Here is a 15,243-nt window from a genome sequence, read left to right as displayed (position 1 = left end):
AGCTAGGCAGATTTCTGATGAAGACTGTTCTAGAAGGAGGCAGCTCCAGGGCAAAGGCCTTAGTGTAAGCGATGTCTGGTTTGTGGAGGAGCTGAAGTTGGATGGGTGAGGTCAGTAAGGGAGAAGAAATTAGGAAGGGCAGTGAAAGGAGGTCTTGGGGGCCACAGGAGGTCCTTGAGTACATCTTGGAGCAAGATGGGACTCCTCAGGGTTTGAGAAAGGAGGGGCAGAATCTTACTGATGCTTTGAGGAGCTCCCCAGGGTGGCAGTGGTAGTTGCATTTAGGACAAGATTAGGAAGAGAAGAGCCAGGTAAGGAACGTTCAACAGTAAGTCAAGTGCGTGTAACCGGATTCGTGAACTCTACTATTGCAGTGTGTGTGTTTGTAGACCAGCCTGGCCTCGAACTCACAGAGATCCATCTGTCTCTGCCTCCCGAGTGCTGGGATTAAAGACGTGCACCACCACCTGGTAACTGTGTGTAATTTTTATGGTTACTTGTTTATTTCTTGTTTTGGGTGTTTATTTGTATCTATGTCTGTATCACGTGTACGCCTGGTTCCCTCAGAGCCTAGAGAGGGTGTTATTTCCCCTGGGACTGGAATTACAGACCATTATGAGCTGCCTTGTAGGTGCTGGAAATTGAGAATCAAGCCTGAGTTCTCTGGAAGAGCAGCAAGCGCTCTTGTCCACTGAGCCATCTCTTTAGTCTCCAATTTGTTTATGTTTTTGAAAAATAAATTAATAAGACTGGGCAAGGTCACTTATGCTTGTAATCTCAACATTCAGTAGTCAGGAACTTAATGAATTAGAGAACAACTTGAGCAACACAGGAAAGTCCTGTCCTAACAGCAAAAACGGGGGACAGTGAGATGGCTCAGGTGGGAATGCCCCCTACGGCCAAAGCTGGCAGCCTGAGCTGCTTGACCTCTGGACTTGTGTGGTAGAAAGAGAGAAACTGTCTTCTGTGCTCCATATGTGTCATGGTGCACATGTGTGTGTACACAATACACACAATAAAAAACAAAATGTTAAGAACCCAAACAGAGACAAAATTAGTTAAAAATGCTCCCACAGTAAATGAATAGCAAATAAAGGTGTTCACATCAAAGTATTGTTGCAAATGTGGAAGAAATGGGATAAATATATATATTTTATAGTTCACAGAAAAAACCAGCATGCATGGTGATTTGCACACCTTTGATCCCAGCACTAAGGAGGCAGAGGCAGGTGGATCTCTGTGAGTTTGAGGCCAGCTTGGTCTATAGAGAGTTCCAAGACAGCTAGGGTTGTTACCAAGAGAAACCCTGTCTCAAAAAAACTAAAAATATATAAATAAATAAAATTTACAGTCCACAGGAAAAATCCAAAATGATTTAAAAAAATAAAATTTATAGATCACTGAGTTTCATCATCTTTACAAGTTTGTGCAACAGTTGCAACTGTCTAACTCTGGTCATGGATAGGATAGCCTCCTCCCACTGTCTACCTTAGAGTTGGGATAGCCTCCTCCCACTGTCTACCTCTGTTCGTGGATAGGATAGCCTCCTCCCATTGTCTACATTACAGTCGTGGATAGCCTCCTCCCACTGTCTACCTTAGAGCTGGGGATAGCCTCCTCCCACTGTCTACCTTAGAGTTGGGATAGCCTCCTCCCATTGTCTACCTTACTGTCGTGGATAGCCTTCTCCCATTGTCTACCTTAGAGTTGGGATAGCCTCCTCTCAAAGAAATGCAACATTCATTCTGCTCTCCCTGACATCTACTCTCTGTTTCTGCAGATCTACCTGTCCTGGGAACTTTATATAAATGACATGCAGCTTTTTGTGTCTGACTTCTTTCACTTGGTCACTCTTTCCAAGGGCCATCCATATTGCATTATCAGTATTTCATCCTTTTATACCCAAATACTAGCCCATTTAATATAAGTTTTTTATAAATTGATTGACTTTTTTCTATTTTCTTTACTTAAATTTTTTTGGGGGGGAAATCAGAGGTGGTGAAATGCACCTGCAATCTCAGCCCTCTGGAGGTAGAAGGATCAGAAGGATCAGAAGTTCAGAGTCATCTTTAGCTTCATAATGAGTTTGGAGCCAGCCTGGGCTGCATGGGACTCCAATTCAAATATACAGAGGAAATGAGGGGGTGAATCAGCATCTCCTGTAGCTCAGGTTGGCCTCAAACTCACAGTGTAACTGAGGATAACCTTCAACCCCTGTTCTTCCTTGACTCTACCTTCCAAGTGTTGGGATGACCATAACCTTCTGTGCTGCTCATCTGGGTACCACAAACTTGACCTTAACGCCCGGAAAGACCCGGGCAGATCTGTCGAGGCCGTCAAGGCATCCCTATACTCAGGCCCTGGGACAGACGACACACCCAACCAAGAGACATTGCCTAACTGAAGCAGTGAATGAGAAAAGTCTCAGAAGAGGTGTGGTGCGTTTCGTTAGCCTAGAGGTCTGAGGCAGCCCCTCCCGCATCCCTGGGTGACAGTAGCCCTCTTCCCTCTACCCTAGACTCACTCATCCCCATACATCCCCACCCATTCCCACTCCCACTCCCGCCCCAGTCCCAGTTTGGGGCAGAGCAAACTCTAGGGCTTTAAGAGCCGTCAGAAGCCGAGGAGGACGATGATTGGAGGTTTATTCTAACGGGTTGAAGATGAGCTCATCCGTAGCCAATGGCCAGCAGGCACCCGGCTAGACGCCCCCACCCCCACCCCAGGCACCTGCAGAAGGGTGGTAGGCGCGGATCCTTGCGGAGGTGAAGGGACAGCATTAGCCCAGAATCCCGGAGCTGGCACGCGGACAGGTATAGTGTTTGCTCTGCTCTTCAGCCGTCCTCCCAGGCGAGGAGGAGCCTTCCCCTCCCTGTTTCAGCCCGACCTCCTTGTACGTTTCCCAGATTGATGCACCTTGTGCGCCCGGGACGTGCTAGCTTGTCGTCTTAGGCATGCGGCTCGGAGAGCCAGCTGGACCCAAAACCTGCAGCTCTGCACAGCAGGCGTTAGTCACCCCGGGCTCAGGCCTCAAAGATACCTGTCCCGCCAGGCCTGGCAGAGCAGGAAGGCGGCCTTTCTCCATCCTCGGCCTCATCCTGGCCAAGGCACAGGTTCAGGCTCCTTGAAGATGTGTTTGCTTCCCACCTCTCCCTTTATCCCGTATGATAAAAAAACTCCCCCTAGTCATTCTCCAGGTACCCGAGACAGCAGAGGTGGCTGCCGGGCTGCTGTGAGGGACAGAGATCATGCTGCTGGTTGCTTTTTCTCTGCCCCTTCCCGTCTGGCAGCTGCCGCTCTAATCCCTTGGGCCACTGGTGTCACACGCTGCTTAGGGAGATATTGGTGTGAGGTCCTTGGGAGGGCGCGCTGGCCCCCTGGTCTTCCGAGAGTCAGGAGGAAAAAGCCAGCGAGTCACCCTGGCAGTCACTGAATTAATTCCCCGTTAACTGTCACTCAGTCATCTTATCTGCTCATGGGCTTTGAGCCTGCTCACTGCTTGAAGGATAAGGGGACTCCTCACTAACCCACTCCTGACCTCAGGGGCAAAGCTAACAAGAAGCCTAGACATGTGTTTTGTCTAGGGGAAAGATCCCACTGAGCTGAAGCCCAAGGCTGGATGACATTCCACATGGAAAGCAGGGAGGGGGGGGGAGAAGTGAAGTGGGAGACCAGGGGGAGGAGAAGTTTTGCGCCCGTGTTTGCCTTCCGTATGCTTCCTGTGTGCCAGACACTGAGTTTGCGCTGCGGACGCCCCTTGAAGGCGGCCGTGGACCACAGGCATCCCCAGCTCTCTCTCAGTGCTCCACACAGCATCCCGGGGAAGGACTTGAGGAACTGAATCTGAATGGAAACGAAAAGAAAGGGCCCAGCTATGTTATTCTGTCATGACCACCCCCGAGGTAGAACTGGGCTCAAGGAAGGAACCTTCCCAACGTTAGCTCGACTCCCTCCAGCCTCTGTATGCGGATACCAGGCTCTCCGATGTTTAGTGGAGGACGCTGGAATGCAGGTAGGGGTGTGACTCCCAGCAAGTGCCTCCCTACTGCATTGGCTTCTTGCAGGTCACAGCTGCAGGGCCGCTATGAGCCTGGTAGCCTGTGAATGTCCACATGGCCCAGGCCCGGAGCCGGAGCCCTGTTCGCGAGCTCGGTCCCAGGCCTGCCTGTACCTGGAACAGATTCGTAACCGGGTAGCTGCGGGGACGCCTGACGTGACCAAGCGGGACTACCTGGTAGATGCAGCCACTCAGATCCACCTGGCCCTGGAGCGAGATGTCAGCGAGGATTACGAGGCCGCCTTCAACCACTACCAGAACGGTGTGGACGTGCTGCTCCGCGGCGTACACGGTGAGGGCGGGGATGCGCGGGGACAGAGGTGGGCAGGGAAGGGCCAGTGAAGGGTCCTTTGTCTGTCCATACTTGGGGTGTGGGGCACTGTACTAACCCTGCCAGGCCTCCATGAAGGGCAATAATGAGGACTTGAATGTATTAAGGCATTCTACATAGCAGGCACCACTAGGCTTTACCTATAGTAACTCATTTGAGTTTCACGTTAGTAGACTTTTTAATTGCATGTAGTTACAACTATACAGGAAATATTACCATCATTAGCTGAGATAGGTCTTTCACTATTACCCAGGCTGACCTTCCTATCTCAGCCTCCTGACTGCTCAGACTACAAGTGTGTGCGACTCTGGGCAAGAACTAATTTTCATACTGAATTTTCCAGATGAAGAAATTAAGGCACCGAGTGGTCAAAGAGCTTGTCCAAGGGTCCGCACAGGCTCCACAGCTACCAAGGGGTACATGGGGAGTTGGAATGTTTCAGCTCCTGTGGCTGTGTCCTTGGCCCGCTGCACCTGGCTGGCCATGGAGCTGGGCTGGGCAGCGGCCCTCTGGAAGCTTGCACTCCAGATGACGGGAGAGGGCTGGCGCTCAAGTGCATATGTGATTATAGTCCTGGGTGGGGACAGCGTGGAGGGGAAGAGGAAAACTGAGGTCAGATGGACCTAGCAAGGGACCTTTTCTAGACGTGAGGACCAGTGGGGCTGTTGAGGGACAGCATGTGTGCTGTCCAGTGGAGGGGGAGGGGGTCCAGGCCTATGGGGGAAAGGGGAGGGCTGATCAGGGCAGATTGAGACATTTCCATGCTGGGGCCAGTTTGAGATGCTAGAGCCTTGTGGCCAGGCTGTGGTAATCAGGGTCACTCCAACTCTCCGTTGAGGAGACCCTACCATGTCTGGGCTGCAGGAGTGCCTGGGGCATGCCTCTTCCATCTGGTCTGGTCTCCATCCTAGCCTTTTCCATGACGGGCAGAGATAGAGGAAGCACTGTATTCCAGAAGCTGTTCTGAAGGAAAAGGCCATGCAAATCTCCACCTCATTCCTTCCCCGGATATGAGAACAGCTAGTGAGGTGGTGGGTGCCAGCTATAAAGAGCAGTTGGCAGCCGCTGCTCTCGCCCCAGAGCAGGAGCCAGGGGATGAACCAGCTAAAAGTGTCTAGGAAATAGGAGCCATTGGCTGTGATAGGCAGAGACAGTTAACAGGAGCTGGGATCTCAGCCCACCAGTAAAGCCCAGGACACAGGGCAGGGGTGCAGTCCTGGCGACCACAGATGGTGACCCCACCCCCCACAGTTGACCCTAACAAAGAGAGACGTGAAGCTGTGAAGTTGAAAATTACCAAGTACCTACGGAGGGCAGAGGAGATCTTCAACTGCCACCTGCAGCGGACACTGGGCAGTGGAGCCAGCCCAGACACGGTGAGGAGGGCCTCCCGGGATCCCTAGGGAAGAGACAGCCGCTTCCCACCCCTGTTCCCTTCCTGCTTCAGGGAGGAGTGGGTAGTGGAGGGTGTGAGTCCAAGTGTGAGCCAGGGGTGCCCTCCCATCCTTCCTCTCTCTCCCACACCCTCGCACCTCATCCAGCCTCACAGAGCACTTGGCATGCGTGTCACAGATGCCCACCCCAGTTTGCGTGTGACTCTACGCCATTCCCACATGTACACTCAGTGCCTCTGGATTCGGTTTCTGTTGAGTAGGCACACCATAAGTATTAGGAATGCGCGCGTGCACACATACATGCACACACACACACACATACACACACGAATACCAAACGCATTCTCCAAGCCACAGACCTGCACACTCCTTGGCTCACTGCGTCCTGAAGCTTTTCCTTTCACAAAAGTTGTCTAAACTTTGAGGCTGAGACCCGGATGTTCCACCCCAGACCCTGAGAGCATCTGCCTTTTGTAGACAAGGCTTTTGAGAAGGGGCTTCTATGTCCCTGAGAAACACTCCTAGCATGGCCGGATAGGGGCTGAGCAAAAAGTCAGCCTGAGTGCCTTGAGCCAGTGTGCCCCCAAACTCTAGGTCAAGAGCACTCCTCTGCTCAGTCTGTCCCAGGGAGGCAGGCTCTTCCTGGGCTCCAAGTCCTACCCAATGCTGCGCTCTCCTGGAATCCAGATGCGTCAGCCCACAGCCAAAGCTGAGGCAGCCACGGCTGAGGCCTTGTCTCTTTCCTCTGCAGGGCTTCAGCAGCCTGAGGCTCCGGCCCATCCGCACACTGAGCTCTGCTCTGGAGCAGCTGAGAGGATGCAGGGTGGTTGGGATCATTGAGAAGGTGAGCGAGCACCGAGTGTGGGAAGGAAAGATGTGTGCAATCAGGAGTGGTGGGGGAGGGACTGGCAGGATGGAGGGAGGGCGGGGTAGGAGGGAGGGTGGGGTAGGATGGAGGGCGGGGTAGGATGGAGGGCGGGGTAGGATGGAGGGCGGGGTAGGGTGGAAAGTGTAGCAAGTTTTGTTGAATCACCCACCCCCAAATAATGACACAGACTTATTAATTAGGAAAGCTTGGCCTTAGCTTAGGCTCATTCCCAACTAGCTCTTATAACATTCTGCCGTGTGTGTGTGTGTGTGTGTGTGTGTGTGTGTGTGTGTGTGTGTGTTAACCTCTCTTCCATTCTGTATGTTCAGTTTGTTCTGCATCTTGCCATTGTCTCATGCATGCCTAGATTAGTCTCCTGAGTTCCTCTCTGCCTGGAAGTCCCGCCTATTCTCTTCTGCATAGCTATTGGCCCGTCAGATCTTTATTAAACCAATCGCAGCAGCACATCTGCACACAGTGTAAACAAAAATTCTGCAATGGGAAGGCATCTGCAGCTACTGTCTGTATCCGGAGGGTGGTGTGCGGCCTCAGAGGGGACGGCAGCCGAATCCAGTGGTTCCTCCTCTCTCCCAAAATGCACCAGCCAGGTTCTAGAGAGGAAACCGAGGCTGAGAAGAGGCAGCAGTCTGCTCTCTCTACCCTCCAGCTAGAGACCATGGGAGGGGCTATGCCCAGGGCCTCTTCAGTGCTCACCGCCCTGATCACCCCCATTTCCCACAATCCTCCACGTTACATTTACTCTGCTGGGGGAGGGGGACTGTAGCCCCCGAGTATCCCTGACACCCACCGCTGAGCACTTCCTGTGCCGACAGGTCCCTCTCCCAGCCTGTCCAGCGGGCACACGCACTTCTGAAGTGTGAGGTGGCTTATATTGTCCACGGCCTCGGCAGCCCCACTCTTTCTCCTCTGGTTGGGACTCCTGCCCTCATCCGACCCCATCTTGCACCTTTTTCCTTTTCTTTAATTCAGAGTGGACGAGAAGACCAGCCATGATGGCCCAACCCCTACTAAAATGGAGAAATCTGAGGGACAAAGAGGTCCTCTCAGGGCTGAGCCTGTATCAGATTGCCCTCTGCCTCTAGCCTAGGACTCTCTAAACAGTTCTTTCCCAAACTGGCCATTTATGGGAGTCATCTGGTGAGTTTCTCAAATATGTAGATGTCAGGACTCCATCCCAAACCTATGGAATCAGAATGTCTAGGGTTGCACCCAAGAATGGATAGTTTAAAACACTGGGCAAGTTTGGGGGCCCTGGGAGCCCATAGAGAAGGGAACAGCGCTGTGTGATGCTCTGCCACACAGTGGGGCAGCCTGCTGCCTGGGGGGAGGGCCTGGGTTTGGCCAATGAGCAGTAGACAAGCCCTCTCGCAGCTCTGAGAACTGGTTTCCTCATTAGTAAAGTAGGGTGGGGATTTCTACCCCAAAGGGGTGATCTGGGAAGGAAATGAAACCATTTTTGGGAAAGGCCTGGCACCTACTAAGACATTCATGCGGGGTCGATGGCTCTGAGTGCAAGCTACAAGAGTGGGAGGTCCTAGTTCCCATCTCTAGGCCCTTGCTCCAGATGCTTCTCCCGGGTCCCTGGAACAGGCCCCAGGCCCAGTGAAGGTCCAGCCGCTTTCTCATCTGTCCAAGTCTCCCCTCCCATTGAACTGCCCAGTGGCCACAGTCTGACCTTGGCTAAGCACAGCTGCTCTCACAGACAGACCTACACCATTTCTCTGAGTGAGATGCCAGTTATGAAGGCAGGGTGCAAACTAAGTAAGTTTGGGAAACAGTGAACTGAAGTTACACCACTTGGACTTCAATTTTAGGCATTCGCAGAGCCTTTGGGGTGTGCATGGATAGGAGTCCCCAAGGGAATCTGTGCCTCAGAATGCTCCGATTTGCTCAACCCTGGGACATCGCGTGTGCAAAGCATTTTAGACATCAGTGCCAAGGCCTGTGCAGGGGAAGTATGCATCCAGATCTTTAGGCTGCTTCTCTCAGATACTCAAGTGGTGAATGCCAGCTCCCTCCTGGGGTCTTTCTTCCTCCCCTGGGCTATGCCCAAGCCAAGGACAGTTATTTCCCCAAATTAGGAAGGTGTGAGGGCCATCGATCTAATTCCACAGCTCTTCCCAGACAGATGCAGGGGGCAGAGCCAGGCCAGTGCCTGCTGGTGGCAGCCCTCGGGCTCAGGAAGAGAGCCAAGGACAATCCCGCGTCTCTTAAAGGCGCTGGCTGTGAAAGGGATGGAGGCAGTCAGGGAGTGGTGAAGTGAGCACGTCAGGGACTAGGTGGGCAGCCAGGATGCTCGGGGGCTGCAGCAGGGATTGTCCCCACCTCCTCTGGACCTCCTCAGAGAGCCATGTCTGAACTGGGCATGGGGAAGAAAGGCCTCCTGAGGTGTTTCTTGTTTTATTTGGCTCAGATACAAATGGTTTTTGTTTGTTTGTTTGGTTGGTTGGTTGGTTGGTTTCTTTGAGATAGGGTTGTCTGTGTAACAACCCTGGCTGTCCCGGAACTCACTTTGTAGACCAGGCTGGCTTTGAACTCACAGAGATCTGCCTGCCTCTGACTCCAGAGTGCTGGGGTTAAAGCCGTGCGCCACCATGACCAGCTTGTTTTGTTTTTTTAATTGTTATCAACATTTTCAAATATGTAGATTTCATATAAACGTCCGCATTTCAAGCTTCTTCTGGAGAAAAAGATCAGATCTGGAGATGTGGGGCTCACACTCCCGTGTAGTACTAGGGAGCCAGGGAGGAGCTGCCCACGTCAGGGCCCTGGCCTTGTCCACTCTACTCTAGCTTTGCTTGAGCGTTTTTGAGTTTAAGAATCTGTCTGAGCTGGGCATGATATCTTTAATCCTAGCACTGGGAGAGGCAGAAGCAGGTGGACCTCTGTGACGTCGAGGCCAGCCTGGTCTACATAACAAGTTCTAGGTCAGTCAGGGCTTATAATAGAAAGACCTTGTCTCAGGGCTGGAGGGATAGATCATCAGGTAAGAGCACTGGCTGCTCTTCCAGAGGTCCGGGTTCAATTTCCACGTGGTAGCAAGCAAAATACACATGCAATGCAAATAAAAATAAGAATAAATAAATTATATTTAAAAGACCCCTGTCTCAAAAGCAAACAAGAACACCTTTGAAGCTTTGGGACCTGTTAGCTTCATGAGAGGTTCCACCGAAGATTTAGATTCCTTGTGTGTCTTTAAAGAAAGGCCTCACTGCGTTCCAGCAACGTTGTATCACCATGCCCCCAGAATTCCATCTGCCTTCCTTCTTTTCTTCCTGCGTGTGGTGTATATGCATGTGTGCCCATACGTGTGTCCATGAACACACACAGGATGTCCTTCTGTCCTCTCTCCTATATTCCCCTGGGGCCTTGCGCTGAACGGGCTGGTGGCCAGCACGCCCCAGTGACCTTTTGTCTATGCCCCCTAACAGTGCTGCTACTTGCATGGCTGCTGAAGACCTGAACCCAGGTTTCATACCTTCACAGTAAACACTCTTGCTCACTTAGCCATTTCCCTAGCCCCTTGGGAGTGTGTGTGTGTGTGTGTGTGTGTGTGTGTGTGTGTGTAGTGACCACTACTGTCTTCCTCCTTCCCAGTTATAAGGCTAGCATCCCATTTGTGGATTAGTTAAAATCCAGTGCTCTGTGTCTCAGCTCTACGGTTCCAGCGCACAGAAAGCTCTGCTTGGTGGTGCTGTATTTTAGTAATTGTCCCCACTTTTGAGAAAGAGTCTCATGTAGCCCAGTATGGCCTCAAACTTGCTAGGTAGCCAAGGATGACCTTGAACTGATTTTCCTGCCTCCGTATCCTAAGTACTGGGATGGCAGGTGTATCCCCAATTTATACGACACTGAGGATCAAACCCAGGGTTTCATGTTTGCCGGGCAAGCACTCTACCAACCAAACAACACCCCCAGTCATTAATAATCATCTTAAAGGAAACAAAGCAGAGTTTGTCAGGTGCTGGGTATTCTGTCCCCCAACCCGCTTATCAGAGGAAGGGGATTTTTTTTTTTTCATTTGTTTGGTTTTATCGATGGGGAAATGCCTGCTCTGCTGGGAAGACACGGAAAGAGAAGAGAGCTCAAAACAAGAAAGAAAGTAGGTAGAGGAAGGAAAAAAAATTAATTCACCATCGTACCTAACTTCAAGATAATTGCTGTTAATTCTTAAGTCTAATTCCTTCTGTAAAATGGGCTTTAAGGTGTTTTAAATACGGAGGTTTCTGGCTCCCATCCTTGGCTGGGTTTCAGGCTGTAAATCAGAGGGCTTGACTAAGAAGGAGGTGGCGGGGAATCCCACTTGGGGAATCATCAGGGGTGCCAGTACTTGTGGGAAACTTTTCTTAAATGACCCCAGCTTTTACTGCCTCCCCAGATATTGCACAAGTTTGGTCAGGGAGCCAAGGCCCGACTGAGTTAGGTCTCTAGCCATGAGAGGGCGACCTCTTGTGGTCAAAAGCAATACTGCTGCCCTGATGTAGGAAGGAGGTGGTGCTGTTCACACAGCCCCTGCTTTCTCTTTACCAGTGATGGAGAAACTAAGGCCCAGCGTAGCAGGCAATTACTCATTTTAGGAGCAGGCTGTTTGTATTCAAATTCTGATGCTACCACTTCTTAGCAAAAGGGCTGTGAGTCATTTCACTTCTCAGAACCCCAATTTCATCAATAAAGTGGCTCACCCCCACCTGGACAGGAGAACACAATCAAATAAGCACAGAATAAACACATTATAGCCAATGCTTCTTTCTTCTACAGTGACATGGATAATGACCATGAATTTATACTTGGATTTTCTGCTTTTATCAACAAGCACAATGATGCTATAAAGTATGAACTGCTGTGATCCCATTTTTAGGGCACTTAGGGAAATGGCTCAATTGATGGAATAATTCCTGTGAAAACATGAGGACCTGAGTTTGATTCCCAGAAATCACATTAAAAAAGCTGGGCATGGTGGGGCACATGTCTGTAACCCCAACACAGAGGAGGTAGACAGGCAGATCCCTGGAGCTTGCTAGTCAGCCAACCTAGCTGAATAGGTGAGCTCCAAGCTCAGTGAGAGGCTCTGCCTCAAAAGATAAGATAGAGAGGGGCTGGAGAGATGGCGCAGAGGTTAAGACCACTGCCTGTTCTTTTTATTATTATTATTATTATTATTATTATTATTATTATTATTATTATGTATACAACATTCTGCCTCCATGTATGCCCACATGCCAGAGGAGGGCGCCAGACCTCTTTACAGATGGTTGTGAGCCACCATGTGGTTGCTGGGAATTGAACTCAGGACCTTTGGAAGAGCAGGCAATGCTCTTAACCGCTGAGCCATCTCTCCAGCCCCCATGCCTGTTCTTTCAGAGGTCCTGAATTCAATTCCCAGCAACCACATTGTGGTCCACAACTGTCTATGAGATTCGGTGTCCTCTTCCGGCATGTAAGCACACATGCAGATAGAACACTGTATAAATAATAATAATAATAATAATAATAATAATAAACCAAGATGGGGCCTGGAGAGATGACTCAGTGGTTAAGAGCTCTTCCAGAGGACCTGAGTTCAAGTCCTACCACCCACGTGGCAACTCATAACTGTCTGTAATGCCAGTTCCAGGGGACCCGAACCCATGGCAAAACATCAATGTACATAAAATAAAATCTAAACAAAATTAAGAGAAAAAAACCCAAGATGGAGAAGAATTAAGTAACACACCCAGAATCATCAACTCTGGCCTACACACACACACACACCACAAGAACAAGGTGCGGCTTGGCAAGTGTATCATATTCTCATAGCTTTCATTGACCAGTGATAATAAACCAGTGATATAGCAAAGGTGTGTTTATAGTTTCTCTTTGATCGGTTTATTTGAAAGTCAGTTAGTTTATTTTCCCAAGCTCTAAAACTGGGGCCCTGGGCTAGGGGATCTAAGAGCTCTCGAATAGCATGGATGCGGTCCTAGGTTCAACCCCCAGTACAGTAAAGAAACAATCCAGGGCTCTTTCCCCTCCTCCATCCCTAGGCTCCAGCTTCCACCACTGTCTAGCAGTGTGGGCCCAGCTTCCCTCTCCGGCCAGCCTGTCTGGTCAAGTAGTCACATCAGGGTGCTGTCTGGCTGTCCTCGTCCTGGCAGAATCCTGCCTTCCTGCTCTGCCACAGCCACTGGCCACTCCTTCCCTCTCCTGCAGCTGGGTCCACCCTTGCCTGCCCAGGAGATGATTCAATGGCACAACTCCAAACAAGGCTCAATGCTGAGTGGACCACTGCCTGCCAACAGAACCACCCTAAGAAGGAGACAGCTACTGCTAAAGGGCAGGGCAGCCTCAGGTGGTTGGTGCGCACAGTCACACTTGATTTATTTAAAGGAAGGGAAGCAAGGCAGAGAGGTTCCTGGTCTGTCGAGCCTGCCTCCTTCAGTCTACCTGATCTGGAACCGCATTCTTAAGAGCCTCAGCTCCTTCGCTTGCTTGGGGTTTTGTTTGTTTGTTTTTCAAAACAGGGTTTCTCTGTGTAGCCCTAGCTGTCCCCAGAATTCTCTCTGTAGACCAGACTGATCGTGAACTTAACAGAGGTCCTCCGGCCTCTGCCTCCAAGTGTTGGGATTAAAGGTGGGTGCCACCGCCGCTCGACTGGTTTGGGTTTGAGACAAGGGCTCACTGTGTAGACTTGGCTGGCCTTGGATTCACAGAGATCTGCACGTTGCTGCCTTTCTCAGTCTCTGCTAGGGTTAAAGGCATGGACCACCATGCCTAGCCTAGCTTCACTTGTAAGCAAAGCTCGGGAGAACTGACTAGCCATTAGGTCCTTCAGCCATGCCCCCTTCAGTCCCTGCCAGGAGGCTGGACTCTGGCCAAAGCCTGCAGTGGAGGATTGACTAGGCCTGAACTTGGGCCACACAGGGCCTAGCTAGTGTGGGTAGTTGGGGGTGGAGTGTCCTAATGAGGGTTCTGGCCCACACAACAGAGGGTGGTACTTACACCACTTGCCGTCATACGTGAAGTACCTACTTCATCCTTCCATTTTGCAGAACTGTGGGGACCCCGAGTTAGACAAGGTGATCCCTGCTCTTGTGGAGCTCACATCCGGGCGGGGACAGGGGGCTAATGTGAGAAAGCTCCCCTGAGGATAAGCCCAGAAATCACTCAAGATAGGGTAGGCGTCCCAGATGCTGAAGGAAAAAGCACCAGAGATCTATGAAACTTTGGGCATAGCAAGGGTTGGCCGCTAGGACAGAATGGATGTCAGCCTCAGGACATGGAAAGCCCAAGGATCAACAATGCCTTGACCGGTGCCTCCTTTGGCAGGTGCAGTTGGTCCAGGACCCAGCAACGGGAGGAACCTTCGTTCTGAAGGCAGGTGTTGCTCAGCTGCTGCCGCGTAGCAACTCCTCTTGGAACTGTCGCAGAGCTCTTGAGACCACTGCCCACCCTTTCCCCAGAAGGCACAGATGAGGCCCATGCTCCCTCCAAAGCCAAGGCTGCTTGTTCTCCTGGGCACTTCCCAAGGCTTTGCCTCCACACTATCTCATCCTCAGACATCAGACTCCGTGGGGCTATGGGGCAAGGGCTGGGCCAGGGACTGGGAGAAGCAGTTGTTGCTCTGCCTGGCTTCCGATCCAGATCCTAGTGTCCTGAAGAGTCATGGGCGCTGTCAGCTCATGGACATACCCTGTCCCCTCCCCAGAGCCTTCCCAGATGCCACGTGGTGAGCCGGGAGCGGCTGACCATCATCCCACACGGCGTCCCCTACATGACCAAGCTGCTGCGCTACTTTGTGAGCGAGGACTCTATCTTCTTGCACCTGGAGCATGTGCAAGGTGAGGGGACCTGCGGGGCCCTGTCAACTCCCGAGAATCGGGGCATTCCTGTTTCCCACACCCCAGAAAAGGATGCCGAGCCCCGAGGAGGAATGCCGTTTGCTCCAGATGTGTGGCACAGACAGGGAACCCAGTCTTTCTGAAGGCTGAGGGCAGGCAGGGCCAGGCTGCTGTGAACTTGTGTGTGGTGCTGAGGGAGCAGGGGACATCCTGTGGAGGATGTCCCCACCCTAGGCAGGGGACGAGGGCATTTATTCAGCTGCCATCGTGTTACCATTTCCTTTAGTCTCTTTGCACTTTCCCAGTCACTGCCCCTCCCCGGTGGCCACAGAGCGGCTGGGAACTAAAGCTGTCAAGACGGGAACTGAGCTGTGTGGCCGCTATTTAGTGACTTTATTTTTTTTAAATGTTTATTTATTTATTATGTATATAGTATTCTGTCTACATGTATGCCTGCAGGCTAGAAGAGGGTACCAGACCTCATTATAGATGGTTGTGAGCCACCATGTGGTTGCTGGGAATTGAACTCGGGACCTTTGGAAGAGCAGGCAATGCTCTTAACCGCTGAGTCATCTCTCCAGCCCTATTTAGTGACTTTAAAATGTGCGGCACACCCTCGGGTCATGGCACAGTCGCTGTAAATCCATGCTTGGCTCTTTACCCTTCGGTGACAGCACTCTCCCTAAAACGAAAGAGAAAGTCTGAACACTGGTGCTCATACTTGGGCCAAGTTCACCAGCAATCGGGGTTGTGGG

The 15,243-nt window shown here is 51.3% G+C and overlaps 1 protein-coding gene and 1 long non-coding RNA gene across 4 annotated transcripts in view; one reads left to right on the top strand and one right to left on the bottom strand.

Moving 5' to 3' along the window:
- The first annotated feature begins 2,755 nt into the window (after positions 1-2,755).
- Rps6kl1 (ribosomal protein S6 kinase like 1) overlaps positions 2,756-15,243 on the top strand; it is an 18,086-nt gene continuing 5,598 nt past the window's right edge. For 2 of the 3 annotated variants that reach the window (XM_050164572.1, XM_050164574.1), the window contains exons 1-6: positions 3,718-4,012; positions 4,181-4,349; positions 5,640-5,764; positions 6,534-6,626; positions 13,977-14,024; positions 14,356-14,488. In XM_050164572.1, coding sequence (XP_050020529.1) covers positions 3,848-4,012; positions 4,181-4,349; positions 5,640-5,764; positions 6,534-6,626; positions 13,977-14,024; positions 14,356-14,488 — 733 coding nt within the window. In that variant the 5' untranslated portion in view covers positions 3,718-3,847. Of the gene's footprint in view, positions 2,814-3,717; positions 4,013-4,064; positions 4,350-5,639; positions 5,765-6,533; positions 6,627-13,976; positions 14,025-14,355; positions 14,489-15,243 lie in introns of those variants that run through there. The other variant, XM_050164573.1, reaches the window with a different exon arrangement.
- LOC126515161 (uncharacterized) overlaps positions 14,650-15,243 on the bottom strand; it is a 2,793-nt gene continuing 2,199 nt past the window's right edge. Inside the window, exon 4 of the long non-coding RNA XR_007595760.1 lies at positions 14,650-15,170. This is a non-coding gene — a long non-coding RNA (uncharacterized lncRNA). The remainder of the gene's footprint in view (positions 15,171-15,243) is intronic.

Source organism: Alexandromys fortis, unplaced genomic scaffold (genome assembly GCF_014885135.2).
Source record: "Alexandromys fortis isolate MF-2015 unplaced genomic scaffold, M_Fortis_MF-2015_v1.1 scaffold_159, whole genome shotgun sequence".
NCBI lineage: Eukaryota > Metazoa > Chordata > Mammalia > Rodentia > Cricetidae > Alexandromys > Alexandromys fortis.
This window is presented reverse-complemented; position numbering and strand designations above follow the sequence as displayed.